The 17,428-nt window shown below is 38.4% G+C and overlaps 2 protein-coding genes across 5 annotated transcripts in view; both read left to right on the top strand.

Moving 5' to 3' along the window:
• Nucleotides 1-1,347: 1,347 nt before the first annotated feature.
• Nucleotides 1,348-6,813, top strand: LOC132132535 (phosphoserine aminotransferase-like). Its single transcript, XM_059544948.1, has 9 exons — nt 1,348-1,510; nt 2,950-3,010; nt 3,094-3,163; nt 3,254-3,459; nt 4,312-4,484; nt 4,578-4,747; nt 4,983-5,111; nt 5,400-5,537; nt 6,299-6,813. The coding sequence occupies exons 1-9, from the start codon at nt 1,454-1,456 to the stop codon at nt 6,399-6,401; spliced, it is 1,107 nt and encodes a 368-aa protein (XP_059400931.1). The 5' UTR covers nt 1,348-1,453; the 3' UTR covers nt 6,402-6,813.
• A 385-nt stretch (nt 6,814-7,198) lies between these two features.
• Nucleotides 7,199-17,428, top strand: part of LOC132132512 (terminal uridylyltransferase 7-like) — a 29,421-nt gene continuing 19,191 nt past the window's right edge. The window contains exons 1-14 of one of the 4 annotated variants that reach the window (XM_059544916.1): nt 7,199-7,234; nt 7,373-7,522; nt 8,257-8,614; nt 8,695-8,813; nt 8,978-9,085; nt 9,161-9,338; nt 9,412-9,500; nt 10,364-10,415; nt 10,624-10,693; nt 12,574-12,700; nt 12,830-12,949; nt 13,947-14,069; nt 14,179-14,356; nt 14,434-14,790. In XM_059544916.1, the coding sequence (XP_059400899.1) occupies nt 8,314-8,614; nt 8,695-8,813; nt 8,978-9,085; nt 9,161-9,338; nt 9,412-9,500; nt 10,364-10,415; nt 10,624-10,693; nt 12,574-12,700; nt 12,830-12,949; nt 13,947-14,069; nt 14,179-14,356; nt 14,434-14,790 (1,822 nt within the window). In that variant the 5' untranslated portion in view covers nt 7,199-7,234; nt 7,373-7,522; nt 8,257-8,313. Of the gene's footprint in view, nt 7,523-8,256; nt 8,615-8,694; nt 8,814-8,977; nt 9,086-9,160; nt 9,339-9,411; nt 9,501-10,363; nt 10,416-10,623; nt 10,694-12,573; nt 12,701-12,829; nt 12,950-13,946; nt 14,070-14,178; nt 14,357-14,433; nt 14,791-17,428 lie in introns of all 4 variants that reach the window. The other 3 variants (XM_059544937.1, XM_059544923.1, XM_059544932.1) reach the window with 3 other exon arrangements.

Below are 17,428 nucleotides of genomic sequence, written 5' to 3'. Positions count from 1 at the left end.
GAATGACTTCTACCATGTTTTGGTTGTGTGACCTTTCAGTGGAAGGACAGAAATCTCTCAGGTTTCATTAAAATCATGATCTTCATCGAAGTTTCAAAGGTGAATAAAAGACTCCAGGGTGAGGAAAATGAGGATGGTGTTTTCATATTTGGCTGAACTATCCCTTTGCAATGTCCTGGGACATTTCTATTGTTGGTAATTTTTTCCAGTTATGCTTTGTTTTCAAATATGTTTTTGACTAGAAACTGGAGTGCAGAAAGTCCTTGTTCAGTAATTACAAACAGCTGGAAAAGTCATGTTAAAAAGTTAATTGGTTAAAAGAGGGAATCCTGTTACAATTATATTTGTATAGTGTCAAAAATGACACGTTGCACTGTTTTCCCATTTTAGTTTGACTCTCATTTATCCCATGACGGAATGAGTTTTTAATGAATAGTATTTTATATGCATGTGTGTACATAGTCTTTCCACATTAAATGCTGTATGAAATATTTTAATATGTATAAGGTGTTGATATTTTGGGCTGGTTGATTTCAAACAGATTTGTACAGATGGATCCCTGCGCTAATTCTCAGCAAAATACTGCCACCTTCTGAAACAATCCAATATTATAACATAAGGCTCTCTCGAACTGATTTCATTGCAGGATATTATTTATATAGCAACAGTGTTTACACATGGAGCACCAAACCTGCAGATATCCCTAAGACATGAATGAATTAATAAATGAATATAAATAGGAAAATAAATATACATATACACGACAGACAGAAATATAAATAAAATAAATAATTGAAAATGTGAAAATAAATGAATAAATAAATATGGAAATAAATACTAGTGGGATTAAATACATATAACAACAACAAATAAATGTAGAATTAAATAAATAAGCTTAAAATAAATACAAAATAAATTAAAGAATAAAAATATTTATAGAAATTTAATTAAACATTTAGTCTTTCATTCTGCGTGATTGGTCCTCCATGTAGTTACAAAATACATCTAAATGTAGGTATGAATAGGGAAAATGTTAGTAAAAAAACAATAAAATCAAAGTGAAATAAAAAACAACACAAATATAGAAATAAAATCCTGAAGGAAAGGCCTTAGTGAACAAATGTTTTAAATGTACAATGAAAGTCAATAAGGTCAGAGAGACTAGTTCAAAGCGCTGTGGCGATGAAGCTCATGAATATTAAATGCACTCAAACGCACGTGTCAATCACAGCAACGTCACAAACAAACCATCCAATCAAACAACCGCGAGCGGACATTCCGGAAAATCCATAAGCCAATGAGAACAAGCAGGAAACTTGCACATTAGGTGCAATCATGTGTAAAGAGAATAATAGTGCCAGTCCTAATCACTCACAGAGAGAAGCAGGTCAAGTGGAAGAGTCTCGGGAAGTTTTATATTCCACGGCCATCCTCGAGATTTTCATTTCAAAACATGGAGAACAAACAGACCATTAATTTCGGAGCGGGACCAGCTAAACTTCCACAGCCGGTGAGTTAGTACATCCCTAAAAATAAAAATAGGTTATTTAGGATTATTCATTATTTCACACTAAACATTGATTATATTTTTTATAAGATATCTGTTTACGCGTCTTAGAGAAGCGTAAATAAGGCAGCGCGATCATATATCAGTATACTTTCGATTACGTCATTATCAGTTAACGTAACGTTACAAACCACTGCGCGTGCGAAAATATATTGCGTGAAATAAACGCGTGCGTTTAGCTGCTCTAGATGTGCAATGTTGCGTCAGCCGCAATCAGGCTCTAGATCCAGACTAAACTCTATTTAACATCAAAAATACACTTCACGCATTCAGATCGGGTCAGAGCACATTTAAATGCCAGCGAAAGGCGTGAAAGCTTACAGATTTAGCCTGGACATGTTTTGATTTGTTGTGAAAAATACACATTATTAGAAGCATGCCATCTCTCATTAGGTAACTCGCTAATTCTGTGTTGTTGGTGGTTTACCTCAGTAATTCAGGGTTTTAGTTGTCTCTCCAGTGCTGGCTGTTGTGTCCTGTTGAAAACGATTGTTACTGCATCATGGCCGATTGGCTGAACATGGCCCAAGTCGTGTTCAGCATTTCCATCCTTTTATCTTTCACTGAGGTTGTGCGGATAATAGAAGGACTGTCATTTAAAGAATAAGTTCATCCAAAAAGTGTAAGATTGCTGAACATTAAATTGCCCTCAGTACAACCAAGATGTAGCATTGCATCAGTGTCTCATCAATGCATGCTCTTTAGTGAATGGGTGCCGTCAGAACGAGTCCAAACAGCTGATAAAAACATCACCATAATCCACAGCACTCCAGTCCATCAGTTAAAACATCTGGAGAAGACAAGATGCAGATCCATCATTAAGATGTTTTTACTTCAAACCATTGCCAAAATACAAGGAAGTGTTATTATAGATTATGCACTGCAGTTTAAGCATCTTAATAATGGATTTGTTTAAAAACACGCAGTTTTTGTCTTCTCCGCATGTGAACTGATGGACTGGAGTGCTGTGGATTATTGTAATGTTTTTATCAGCTGTTTGGACTCTCATTCTGACGGCACCCATTCACTGTAGAGCATCCATTGATGAGACACTGATGCAATGCTACATTTCTCCAGAAGAAGAAATACAAGCATCTACACATTAAATGAGGATGAGATGCATTATTGAGATGTTTTAACTTTTAAACTGTCACTTCTGGACAAAATATGAGTCCATAACGCTTCGGTGAAAAAGTCCATCAGTGGACTTCTCACATTATTATAATCTCACAACTATTCCTTTAAAAGCCAGTTCTAAAGAGCTTCTGTTTAAGGTCGTACAGACAAAGCCAAACCTGTTTTGGATAAAAAAAAAAAATTAAAACTGAATTAAGTTAATGAAAGTATTATTAGTTATTGAATGGATATTATTCTATTCTTAGGTTTTACTCCAAGCACAGAAGGAGCTGCTGGATTACAGTGGCGCTGGGATAAGCATTCTTGGTAAGGAGCTGCATTTGTTATATATACACGTTTCTATGTGTAATGCCATGTTCTTGAGGTGTTTACTTCTCTTTTGCAAACAGAGATGAGCCACAGATCATCTGATTTCTCCAAGATCATCAACACTACTGAAAACCTCCTCCGTGAACTCCTGTGAGTGTTTCCATCTGTCCCTGGATCGGAGATTAATGTCTTGGTTCATATTCAGTAACAAATGTAGAATCTGTGTTTTGATTTGAACAGGAATGTACCTGAGAACTATAAGATCCTGTTCCTGCAAGGCGGAGGCTCGGGACAGTTCAGCGGGATTCCTCTCAATCTGATTGGTCTGAAGGAGGACAGGTGTGCCGATTATCTGGTCACGGGGACGTGGTCTGCAAAGGCAGCCAAAGAGGCCGAGAAGTATGGAAAAGTGAACGTGATTCATCCGAAACTGGATCGCTACACCAGTGAGTAATCACAGCTATATATTTGTGAATCGAAGATCTTTATAAAAACACTATTTGCACAGTCTTCTGAAATCTGTTTCGTCTATCCTGTATATTTTACATTCTTCACAAAAATAATTGGTGTGTCCCTTGTAAAAAACAAAACAAAACAAACATTTTAAAACGTTTTAAAAAGAGTGCTTAGTATGAAACCAATATACTTAAGTGTGAATTGAATGTAATGCTTTCAGGCACTTAAATGCTTGTTAATTGCAATTACATTTATACTTATGCATATACATATATTACGGTTTAAATTTATATTAAATGCAATTTGCTGAACTTTACAGTGTTTTTGACCCACTTCAGAATTTCAGAATTGCTTTTAATATCTTTAAAATATTAAATATAAAGAGAATTGCTGCATATACTGACAAGCATTTATGGTAAACTAAAATGTACTTTGATGTCCTTTCTATTGCAACTTATGCTCGTAATTGCACATCTTGTAATAATAAAGTTGCAATCTAGTATATTTAAAATGTTAACTTTTTAGTATGTTAGTCAACACATTAAAATAAATGCATTTACAGCATGACGGAAGATTATTAAAACAAAAAAAATTAAAATGTACTTTAAAGCTTTTAATTTTACACTACAGTCCACTTTTTAAAAGTATACTTAAGTGCATGTAAGTGGCGTTTAATTTCCTTCAAATTATATTATCAGCAAGTACCGTTTAAAAATAACCTACGACAACGTATACTTAAAATCAGCACACATTACATAAAAATGAAGCACACACACAGAAGGGGCTGCACAGCTTTGGTGCTCACATGACTTGTAGTGATGAAGCAGACTTTGTTTTCACAGAAATACCAGACAGTAGCACTTGGTCGCTGAATCCTTCAGCCTCTTACGTCTACTACTGCTGTAATGAGACGGTGCACGGCGTTGAGTTTAACTTCATCCCCGACACTAAAGGAGTGGTTCTGGTCAGTGACATGTCATCCAACTTCCTCTCCAGGCCGGTAGATGTGTCGAAGGTTGGTGATCCTCCTTCAGGTTCATTGTCGTTGCCATAAAAGCTCTTCCCAGTAGTTTTTGTTGATGCTGCAAGTCTCTATCCTTTCCTACAGTTCGGTCTGATATTTGCCGGCGCGCAGAAGAATGTGGGCTGTGCCGGTGTGACCGTTGTCATCGTCAGAGAGGATTTGATGGGCAAAGCCCTGAAAGAGTGTCCTATTATACTGGACTATCAGGTGCAGGCTGGCAATAACTCCCTCTACAACACTCCTCCATGCTTCAGGTACGGCTGTTCTTTCTTCATCATACTGTGTCTCTAGACTTCAATTAAGTTGCATACATAATTATCAGCTTGCTAATTCTAGATAGCTATATAAAAGCTTACCAAACAAGCAGCAGTCAAAAATAGTTTTTATTTTTCTCATTGTCTCTATTTTTTTTTCACCTGTTTTTCTTTTGAACCTCAACATCTGCTCAGGATATCAGCCGTTTGTAACTATGATTTGTTCTTGCTGCAGTATTTACATCATGGCTTTGGTTCTGGAGTGGATCAAGAACAGCGGAGGGGCGGATGCCATGGAACGAATAAACAAACAGAAGTCCGACCTCATCTATGACATCATCAACCACTCCGATGGATTCTACTCGTCAGTGATTCCCTCATCATCTGTCCTAATCACATCCTAGCATTTCTAACAAACACCCGGATCACCATTATAGATAAAATACGATCTGGTTATTTCTAATGTACAATCTTAAACATTCAACTTTAATTTTTAATCAATATTTAATAGTTCATATATATTTAAAAATGGATTTGTCAAATTAAAAAAAGTAATTGACTAATGCAGTATTTGCAGTACTCTCATCAGACTTTAGTGTTCGTCACAATGACCTCTCGCCCCATTTTTCCCGCTCTGTCCGATCTCTCGCAGATGTCCGGTCGACGAGGCGTGTCGAAGCCGCATGAACGTTCCATTCCGCATCGGAAACAAGGAAGGAGATGAAAGTCTTGAGAAGAAATTCCTGGATGGTGCTTCGAAACTTGGCATGATCTCACTTAAAGGACACAGGTGTTGTATGAACATTGGGAAAACGTTACGTCTGTTTTTGTAATTCATCTAATCTAGCATTGCATCAGTGTCTCACCAATGGATTGTCTGAAATGAATGGGTGCCGTCAGAATGAGAGTCCAAACAGCTGATTAAAAACATCACAAAAATCCACAGCACTAAAAACATCTTAATGTTTGAGTTGTTTTAGCGTTTGTCTTCTCCAGGTGTTAACTGATGGACTGGAGTGATGTGGATTATTGTGATGTTTTTATCAGCTGTTTAGACTCTCATTCTGACGGCACCCATTCACTGCAGAGCATCCATTGATGAGCCACTGATGCAATGCTAGATTTCTCCAAATCTGATGAAGAAACAAACTCATCTACATCATGGCTGGTCTCATGCTATATGCATTTTCAACATATTGTCATTTTCAGTGGATACATTTCAGTGATAAAATGTGATTTTGTCTTATTCATGTTCATTTAGAAATGTGTATATAGAATGACTTTTCAAATTTGAATACGATTCTGTCTTGATTTTTAACTGCAAACAGGATTAGGAGCGTTCAGAATGTAAAATGTTTTGATGTTAATAATTTTGACCGTTTTTGACTTGTAAGGTATATCTAATCAGTTGAGAACAAATGCATCAGAAAAAAAAATCTAGTCAAAATGAATATACGGTTATGTTTTAGTAACCACATGCTTGCTCTGTCATTTCAGTGCGTCCTAAAAAAAAGATTAAAAGAGCAGCTCATGATTGTTTGACTATTTCAGGTCAGTTGGGGGCATCCGAGCGTCTCTGTACAATGCAGTGACTGTTGAAGATGTGAAGGCTCTTGCCACATACATGGAAGAATTCCTCAAGAATCACCATTAGCTCAAAAGCCCAGTAGTTTATACTTGCATTGAAAAAGTGTTGCTTGACTGAGAGCACCTTTAAACTGCGTGACACTAACAGATTGGCTGCATTTCTTGTAGCTAGTGTAACTTAATGTAACAAAACTCTAATTCTATTCAATTTCAATAGCAAATGGTTGTCATTGCTGCCTAACATTCATGTATTTTTATTTAACTGACCCTTTTATTTGAATTCTGGTGTGCCTTAATGCTTGTAAAATTGTATTTCAATTGTACTGCAAAATGTTTTACTAATGTAAATGTGTTAGTAGCTGAATACTAAAAAAAGAAAACACTACTAAAATGTACTACAAACACTGCAGTGCTTATTCCTGTAAACAGCTGATATTTTTTGAAGATAAAATAAACATGCATTATGGATATTAATACAAGTATGTCGACATATGAGAGTATTTGTTCTTTTTTTTTTTTTTTTTTTTTGGAGTGTAGTATTACCATTTTCTCTTTAGCATTTATTGAAAACATAACGAAACAGTTTCCAACAAGTGTTTTACTTTAAAATGTTGGATAACTGAATAAAATATATATTTTATGTTTGAGAGGGTTGTCTTTGATTTTAGTTTAATTGGTCACTGGCTTAGTTTAGCCACGCAGATCTGGCAACCATGGATCTGTAATGATGCAGCACGTTTCAGCGAAATACAATCCTGTCAAGAGGACCCTCAGATTGAAAATTAATTGATTTTGGAGATTAAAGAGACGAGGTTTAATATTAAGAGAATTCAAGCACTGCCGCTTTAAATCGCGAGAAGACGGTTTATTTTGACGTCACGTGTGACCCGGAAGTGCAAGGTGTGTAAACAGCTACACATCGTATAAGAAATAATCAGCTATTTCAGTATTAACTGTCAGGTTTGTCACTTGAGAAGTCAAATATTAAACTTGCACTTCATTTAGGCTTCATTAAAAGCCGAATGGTTAATATTTCAGACAGTTGAGCTCGTGCGATGATGTGACAGAAGCGCCGCCGGCGGAAGTGAGTTAGGCTCAGAATCAGGCTGGTTCATGTTCGGGCTCCTCACGCTGAAACTCTCGGCATGTCGTGCTCGCATCTATAAATCAAGAGCGATATTAGATCGGGTGAGTTGGGCCTGTCGTGTTGTTGCTGATGTTAGTTTGACTTCCGCCTGTTGCGAGCTGCTCTTTGTCCACCGGAAGCTGCAGTCACACAGTAACTCTAGTGCTTGATGACTTCACAACACACACGGAGAGACATGTCTCTCATAAAGGTGCTAAGTGGGAATTCCAGCTATTCGTTGGGACTAATATATATATATATATATATATATATATATATATATATATATATATATATATATAACGTTTTAGGCCATTTGTATTTATAATGGCCTAAAAAAGGTTTTAAGCCAGTTATTTCTATGTTTTGCTGTAGCGTGTCAGTAAGAATCATCAGTTTACATGTCCAAACATTCGTTTTACCATGTATTGTAATATTGTAATAATCCAGTGAGATTTGTATGTGACAGCAGTCATATAAACCCAGAAGAACATCTCCAAAACACTTCTAGAGACTTCAACCCTTATGGATTATAGGCACAAAATGTCATCAGAATCATTCATACACCTGGAAATCGTTTGAGAATTTAGTTGTAATTTGGCTCAGAAGAAGACAGGAATCACGTCTCTTCAGCTTTTCATAATTCCAAACCTTATTAATTCTTAAAGGGCTGTCAAAAGCAAAACTGCTATGAAACCCATCGTATTCTGTTGTTATGAAGTGTGACATGGTATAGAGCAGAACAGACACTGTTTTAGGAATCAACCTCTGGTTGGTATCTGGTTTCGTTCGGCAGATGTGATCACCGTATTGTTTTTGTGAATCCCATATTGATCTTGGCTCCAGGTCCAGGATGGCTGATTGGGGAAACAGAAAGTTTACTCCGCGTTACAGGAGACCGAAGGAAGCAGATGAAGCTGAGAGCTGGAGGAGTCCTCTAGGACGGGACGGTGAGCGTGGTTACAGTCCTAAAGCGAAGCGTGCTCACGGTCGAACCTCAGAAAGAGCCAGAGCCTCGCTGTCGTGCAGCTCTCCTGAGGGACGAGGGTTCGGACCGAGTCCTTCTCACAAGGACCGGATCCAGAGGGGCTCACCGGCTGACCGCAGGAACTGGAGAGAACAACCGCGGGATGGACCCAAACACGACAGGCTTGGTAAAACACACTGTCTCCTAATGAAACAGTGGGGTTAAAACAGAACTAATATCTGTCTCCATCTCATCTGTCTCTATCAGGGAGCGTGCAGAGCTGGAGGGAGAAGAGCAGGGTGGTCCGGATTGAGAGATGTCTCACTAGACGGGACGTTTTACAGCTGTGCTCGGAAGCAGAAGGCAGTGACTGTGACCTCAAAGAGGTTTGTGAGTTACAGACCGACCAGTTACAGGAATAAATCACCCTTTATGAATCCTTGCTGAATAAAATGATGAATCCCAGCTTCTGAAACGTGGTGTGCATTGATCATATTTCATCACATAATCTGGTTTGGGGTTTTTGTATGTGTCTGTGTGTTTTCATCAGTCGAGCGTCAGCCTGAAGTTCAGATGTGATAAGTGTAAGGTGTACTGTGATGACGTGTCACCCGCGCTCGGTCACATTCGAGAAAGAGCCCACAGGAAGAAAGCCAAGGTGAGGAGTCGTGATGAAGTGGTTAGACTCAAACACCTGTTCCTGTGTTTGAAGAGCGTCTCGTCTTCTTCTCAGGAGCTGCAGAAGCTGACGCTGCTGTTGAACATCCCTCCTCCTGGAAGAGCCCAGTGTCTCTCGCTCAGCTCGACTCTGGGAAGTGTGGCCGCTGAGTTCGGTCTAAACGCTCAGGATCTGAAACAACGGCGAAACATCCTCGCTCTCGTTGAAGGAGTCCTTCGTCCTGTTCTTCCAGGTGTGTGACAGCACAGCGGTAAACTCGGTGCTCGTTGAGTCCTTCGTCCTCAATGCATGTGTTTCCCCTGCAGATTGCCAGTTTAGGTTATACGGATCTTCCTGCACACAATTTGGCTTCAGAGACTCTGATGTAAACATTGATGTGAAGTTTCCATCCCATGTGAGTAGAAAGTGCCTATCGGAAATATACTATCATTAACATGTCTTATTTGTGACCCTGGACCACAAAACTAGTCATAAGGGTCAATTGAGATTTATCTGAAAGCTGAATAAATAATCTTTCCATTGACGTATGGTTTGTTAGGATCTGACAATATTTGTCTGAGATACAACTATCTGGAATCTGAGGGTACAAAAAAATCTAAATATTGAAAAAAAGTTGTGCAAATAAAGATCTAAGCAATGCATATTACTTTTAATATATTTACAGTAGGAAATTTACAAAATATTTTCATGGAACATGATCTTTACTTAATATCCTAATGATTTTTGGCATAAAATAAAAATCTACAATTTTGTCCCACACATAGTATTGTTGGCTATTGCTACACACCCAGAGACTTAAGGTTTTGTGCTCCAGGGTCACATTTTGGCTTTATATAAACATTTAAATGAGTCATTTGTATTTCATCAGTTTCTTTATTTTAAACTACTTGTTTAACTATATTTCATGCACCCAGCATTAAGTGAACTTTAGTCTTTTCGGTCTTTATAGGCATCACAAAGTAATAAATCAGTTATGAAGGCTATGCCTCTCAGAAGGTGAGACACTATTGGCTCAAACCCTTGATAAATGGTGAATTATCACTGACATTTGGACACGATGTCTCAGTTTATACTTTGATAGCAAACACATGAGCTATGGCGTATGTAGTTGATAGCCTTTTATCAGATTCCTTTCATCAGACACCAAGTGTTGTCCAGTTTTTGAGAATGTTTGGTCACTTGTTTTACAAAAATGCACAGCTGTGAAGTTTGTTCATTAAGTGTTTTGCAATAAAGAAAACTGTCATCTCTCATCAGCTGCAGCATCCTGATGTTCTGCTTGTGGCTCAAGAGCATCTCTCTCAAAGTGGTGAGTTGAAAAGCAGTGAAAGTGGATTGTAACATTGACTCCTCAGTGTTTTTATTGGCTGTGGTGAAAGAAGAGCGGGCTATAGAGTAGAGTTCCTATGCTGATTGTAATATCATACTTTTATACTTTTTTAGCATACTTTATAAGCATTTACAATAAAGCACCACCAATCCAGAATAAAAGGACTGTTTTATTTTCATTTTCACAGCTCTTTTTGTCAGTGTGGAGGGAGACTTCCATCGGAGGATGCCTGTAGTTGTGTGCAAAGAGAAATCAAGGTCTGTGTTTCCTTGCTTATTGTTCCTTTGCAAAGTGTATAAGTTTCCTGCTTCTAAATGTGTGTATGCTTTGCCATTTAAATGGGGGTCGGTAAGGTATTTTTATATATATAAAGAAATTAATTCTTTCATTCAGCAAGCATGCATTAAATTTTATTTTAATGTTTTTAAAAAAAAAAAATTTTTTAAGTCATCTCTTCTGCACAACAAGCCTGCATTTATTTGATTCAAGATACAGCAAAAGCTTTAATATTATGAAATATTTTCTATATTTATGTTTTCTATGTGAATATATAGTAAACTGTCATTTTAACAATTACAAAACAATTACTTTGTAATTTTAACCTGCTTGATCTGTCCGCTGCTTTTGACATGGTTAACCACCAGATCCTCCTATCAACCCTACTGGCAAAGGGCATCTCAGGAACCACACTTCAGTGGTTTGAGTCTTACCTATCAGATAGGTCCTTCAAAGTATCTTGGAAAGGTGAGGTGTCCAAGTCACAACATCTAACTACTGGGGTGCCTCAGGGCTCGGTTCTTGGACCACTTCTCTTCTCTGTCTACATGGCATCATTAGGTTCTGTCATTCAGAAACATGGCTTTTCATACCACTGCTATGCTGATGACACTCAACTCTACCTCTCATTCCATCCTGATGATCCGACGGTAGCTATTCGCATCTCAGCTTGTCTAACAGACATTTCTTCCTGGATGATGGACCATCACCTTCAACTCAACCTTGCCAAGACAGAAATGCTTGTGATTCCAGCAAACCCATCGTTTCATCACAATTTCACCATCAAGTTAGGCACATCAACCATCACTCCTTCAAAAACAGCTAGAAGCCTTGGAGTTATGATTGATGATCAGCTGACTTCCTCAGACCACATTGCTAAAACTGTCCGATCCTGCAGATTTGCTTTATTCAACATCAAGAAGATCAAGCCCTTTCGTTCGGATCATGCTGCACAACTCCTTGTTCAAGCTCTTGTTCTGTCCAGGCTGGACTATTGCAATGCCCTGTTGGCAGGTCTTCCAGCCAATTCTATCAAACCTTTACAATTAATCCGGATTCAACAGCCATCTTCAAGAATCGGCTTAAAACACATCTCTTCCATCTTTATTTGACCCTCTAACTTTAACACTCTCTACTCTAATTCTATTCTTAAAAAAATCTAACTACCTTTCTAAGCTTTTTGTATTCTATTTTATTTTCATTTATTATACAATTATAAAAAAATACCTATAACACTAGTTTCTCTATTCTTTTTCTATTCTATCTGGTTTCTTTTTATTTATTTTATTATTTAAAAGCCCATGCTAGGTGTACTGTGTTAACCTAACTGAGACTTGTTATGGCACTTACATATCATTGCTCTTTTTGTTGTTTTTGATTGCTTCCATTGTCCTCACTTGTAAGTCGCTTTGGATAAAAGCGTCTGCTAAATGACTAAATGTAATTTATTTCTGTGATGCGCAGCTGTATTTTCAGCATCATTACAGCAGTCTTCAGTGTCACATGATCTTCAGAAATCATCATTCTTCAGAAACCAATCATCATAAATGCTGTTCCTCTGAACTTTCTATTTTCTATCAAAGAAACCTGAAGAAATTCTACTCAACTGTTTTCAACATTATAATAATCAGAAATGTTTCTTGAGCAGTAAATCATGATATTATTCTGATTTCTGAAGATCATGTGACACTGAAGACTGGAGGGATAATGCTGAAAATACAGCTGCACATCACAGAGATAAATTATATTTTACAATATATTTACATAGAAAACAGTTATTTTAAACTTTAACTATAAACAGTTTTTACTGTATTTTTGATTAAATGCATCTTTGGTGAACAGAAATGTTTTATCTCCAAAGTGGTCTGATCTGCAAAGTCAGCGCAGGCAATGAAAGTGCATGCTTGACAACAGCGTATCTGGCTGAGCTGGCCAATCTGGAGCCACAACTCGTCCCGCTGGTCGTGTGCTTTAGATACTGGGCTAAGGTGAGACCGATGTGCTACTTAATTCAGATGGAAGTATGTTTGGTAAAAAAAATAGTATTTGTCTCTTAAGGGTTCCTTTAATTCTTAACATTCGTGAAATGTGTTTGTGTTTGTGTTTGTGTGAATTAGATCTGTTGTGTGGACCAGATGGAAGAAGGTGGACTTCCGTCCTACTGCTTCGCCCTCATGGTCATCAGCTTCCTGCAGCGGTGCAAAGAGCCCGTCTTACCGTCATACCTCGAATCTGTGGTGTGTGTGTGATTCAACATTAATGCAACATTTGATATAAGTTTATAGGACCAATGCCTGATTATTGTATCTAGAGCCTTATGAAGAGGTTACATGAGATAATGTCCAGTCAGGTGCACAAAATCATGACACGGTGATTAGGACCAAGATGCTAATGCATTAATTAACACACTTTCTACACATCTACTCACCGAATCAGTGAATGAATATGAGAAATTTACATCTGAAGTTGAAATTAAATGGTTTAGTGATCTGTACAATCATTAACAGAATACTCCAGTTGACCAATCACATGCAAGTATTTCAGAGAGTCTTGTCATAAACAACAATATGGGATTTACACCAAAGAGAGGCAAAATTGAAGGGATTGTTCAACACAAACACGAAATGATAATTCGCTCATCCTCAGGCATCGAAGATTCGCTAAAAAAAAGTGGTCCTTGGGGATTCGTAAAATGCAAGTCATCAGCAACTCACTTTGAGAGTCAGAAAAGCATCCTGCACATTATTTACAGCATCACTACCTGTGATCCAGAGCTTGAATGAAGGGGTGAAATCAACGTTTTTATGGTGTCTCATTGTTGATAAAGACTAGTTTATTCACTTTATATGCTGTAGACGTGCAAAACAGCCATGTTTCACATCATTATTGGGTGCTTAAATAATATAATAGCATAGTTTCATGCACAATTTTTTCACTTCATAAGAGCTCTATGTATCATCTGCAGTATTCATTTTGTGTTGCCTGATATGCTTTTTTTATTTTCACATTTTGAATCATTTTCTGAATCCCCAAATAAAAATCTTCTTTACTGTTCATCTTGGATGCCCCAAGCATTGAGTTATTTAACAGCAAATGTTCAATGCTGGATGAAATCTCCCTTTAAACTGATGTTTTCCCCGATATTTATTGTGCTGGTTTTTATTGTGAGGTAGTTTAACTCTTTTGAAGAGGCCTATAGTAAGATGCGGAGACTGATGTTGTGTTCTGTTGTAGGGTTTGCCTCCGAGTAAATTGAAGAGTTTCTCCTTAACTGGGGTTGAAGAAGGACATGTGCTTTGGGTGTATGATCAAACCTCAAGCGACTCGTCCCAAGAGAAAGCCGTCAAGAAGGGAAAGGTGAGCCTCTTATTCCGCGTCAAAGCGTTTGAGTTGAAGACAACTTTGAGGTCGGGCCAAAAAGAATTTGAACACAATGTTGAGTTGTAATTTGTCTTTTCTACAACAGTGTCCTCTGGTTTTCAAAGGCCGCAGTCCTTCTGTGCTGCTAGGGAAGCTGTGGATCCAGCTGTTAAGGTATTATTCACTGGAATTTCAAATACCTGAGAAAGTCATTAGCGTGCGCACAAACGGTGACCTGTGGCGTGATCTGAAAGACTGGCCCAAAAAGAGGATTGCAATAGAAGGTATGTGCGCTAGTTCTGTTTTTCGTCTAGATATGAAACGGGTCAACACTCATCTTTGTTTTTGTTTTCTCTCTCAGATCCGTTCGCCGTCCAGAGGAACGTGGCTCGGATGTTGAACAGTCAGATGATGTTTGAGTATTTGGTGCATTGCCTCAAAACAACTTACAAGTACTTCGCTTCTCCTTGGAAAAGCACAGCAGGGAAGGTCAGTTCAAGCGGTCAGTCTGGCAGATCTGGGACAGCCACCAATCATGTTGATTCAGTCAAGAGGAGCCCGAGAGTGTCCACTGAGGATCTGAAAAGGTCTGGAGCGAGGTCCAGTCCACAGAGTGCAGAAGAGCTGGAAGACTCTGACTGTGTGATTGAGCTGGAGCTGGAGCCAGACGAGGAGGAAGAAGCCGACTCTGAGCTGGAGACTGAGGTGTGCAATGAGCGTGATGCACTGATCGGGAGAATAAAACTAATGAAAAGACAAATGCACATAGCAAAGCTACTGAAAACTAAACAAATTAAAGTTTTGTTAAACAAGTAATATAAAAATATATATTAGGGCTGTCACTTTTGTGAAAAAATCATTTTCGATTTTTAAGACATAAGTGTTCACTGAATCGATTGTAAAATCGATTTTCCATGTCTAAAAAAAAAAAGACGTTTCCTTTTTCAACATCAAATAACGGACGAACGTAAAGAGAACACTGGAAACGCACAAGTAAGCAATATTTCTTATTTATTGGCATGAAGTTTCGTGCAGAATAACAAACACCAACAGGAGTGAAACATTCTCAAAAATATATATGCAGAGGGGACGGCTGCCATAACAAAAGAAAAACATCACTGCAGACTTCAACCCAGCTGCATTTATGACTTAGGCAATTCAAAAATCTCCAAGATTATTTTAAATTATGATTCAATCCATTTCAAACAACTATTCATAAAAATGAAACTTTAAATGGACTTGAGAACAGGCCATGTGTGTTTTTTTATTGAACGTAACCGACACTGAGGCTAGGCGGCACTAGGCAGGCATAATGAAATGCGCGAAAAGGCTATGGCCATTACAAATTTATTGGACAGGAAAACAAGTCAATCAACATTTTCTGGGAGCAGAGCGTTTTTTATTTACTATATGTCCAGCTGTTGAGAAGACGCGCTCCGACCGCACTGATGTCCCAGGGACACTCAGGTACAGCTGCGCAAGGTGGGGGTTTTACTCAGAATCTCCTGTAACTAGATGCGCGATTGAGGCGAATTCGCATCTACAGCGCCACGAGACCCCCAGACGCGCGTAAACGCCTCTTTACATTGACTGGGTCTTATAGGCGCATAAAATTGCTGGTATTTTCTGTCTAGCTTTCGCAATGCATACTGTACTTTCGGAATTCTTTATTTTGTTTTTCTGTTTGTTAGTGAGTTTTGTTACATCTATATTTTTTAATTTTTTAATTATTTTAAAATTAATAGTGTACAGTTGTGGCCAAAAGCTTTGAGAATTACATAAATATTAGTTTTCAAAAAGTTTGCTGCTAAACTGCTTTTATATCTTTGTTTCAGTTGTTTCTGTGATGTACTGAAATATAATTACAAGCACTTCATACGTTTCAAAGGCTTTTATCGACAATTACATGACATTTATGCAAAGAGTCAGTATTTGCAGTGTTGGCCCTTCTTTTTCAGGACCTCTGCAATTCGACTGGGCATGCTCTCAATCAACTTCTGGGCCAAATCCTGACTGATAGCAACCCATTCTTTCATAATCACTTCTTGGAGTTTGTCAGAATTAGTGGGTTTTTGTTTGTCCACCCGCCTCTTGAGGATTGACCACAAGTTCTCAATGGGATTAAGATCTGGGGAGTTTCCAGGCCATGGACCCAAAATTTCAACATTCTGGTCCCCGAGCCACTTAGTTATCACTTTTGCCTTATGGCACGGTGCTCCATCGTGCTGGAAAATGCATTGTTCTTCACCAAACTGTTGTTGGATTGTTGGAAGCAGTTGCTGTTGGAGGGTGTTTTGGTACCATTCTTTATTCATGGCTATGTTTTTGGGCAGAATTGTAAGTGAGCCCACTCCCTTGGATGAGAAGCAACCCCACACATGAATGGTGTCAGGATGCGTTACTGTTGGCATGACACAGGACTGATGGTAGCGCTCACCTTTTCTTCTCCGGACAAGCCTTTTTCCAGAAACCCCAAACAATCGAAAAGGAGCTTCATCGGAGAATATGACTTTGCCCCAGTCCTCAGCAGTCCATTCAATATACTTTCTGCAGAAGATCAATCTGTCCCTGATGTTTTTTTTGGAGAGAAGTGGCTTCTTTGCTTGACACCAGGCCATCTTCCAGAAGTCTTGTCCTCACTGTGCGTGCAGATGCGCTCACACCTGCCTGCTGCCATTCCTGAGCAAGCTCTGCACTGGTGGCACTCCGATCCCGCGGCTCAATCCTCTTTAGGAGACCATCCTGGCACTTGCTGGACTTTCTTGGACGCCCTGAAGCCTTCTTTACAAGAATTGAACCTCTTTCCTTCAAGTTCTTGATGATCCTATAAATTGTTGATTTAGGTGCAATCTTAGTAGCCACAATATCCTTGCCTGTGAAGCCATTTTTATGCAACGCAATGATGGCTGCACGCTTTCTTTGCAGGTCACCATGGTTAACAATGAAAGAACAATGATTTCAAGCATTACCCTCCTTTTAACATGTCAAGTCTGCCATTCTAACCCAATCAGCCTGACATAATGATCTCCAGCCTTGTGCTCGTCAACATTCTCACCTGAGTTAACAAGACGATTACTGAAATGATCTCAGCAGGTCCTTTAATGACAGCAATGAAATGCAGTGGAAAGGTTTTTTTGGGATTAAGTTAATTTTCATGGCAAAGAAGGACTATGCAATTCATCTGATCACTCTTCATAACATTCTGGAGTATATGCAAATTGCTATTATAAAAACTTAAGCAGCAACTTTTCCAATTTCCAATATTTATGTAATTCTCAAAACTTTTGGCCACGACTGTATATATTTGGTTAAAATTGATTCTCTATTTTAATTTTCGAAACTTTTTGGTTGGTCCG

This window comes from Carassius carassius, chromosome 4 (assembly GCF_963082965.1).
Source record: "Carassius carassius chromosome 4, fCarCar2.1, whole genome shotgun sequence".
NCBI classification, from domain to species: domain Eukaryota; kingdom Metazoa; phylum Chordata; class Actinopteri; order Cypriniformes; family Cyprinidae; genus Carassius; species Carassius carassius.
The sequence above is the reverse complement of the archived record's forward strand: the minus strand, read 5'-3'. Positions and strand labels throughout refer to the sequence as shown.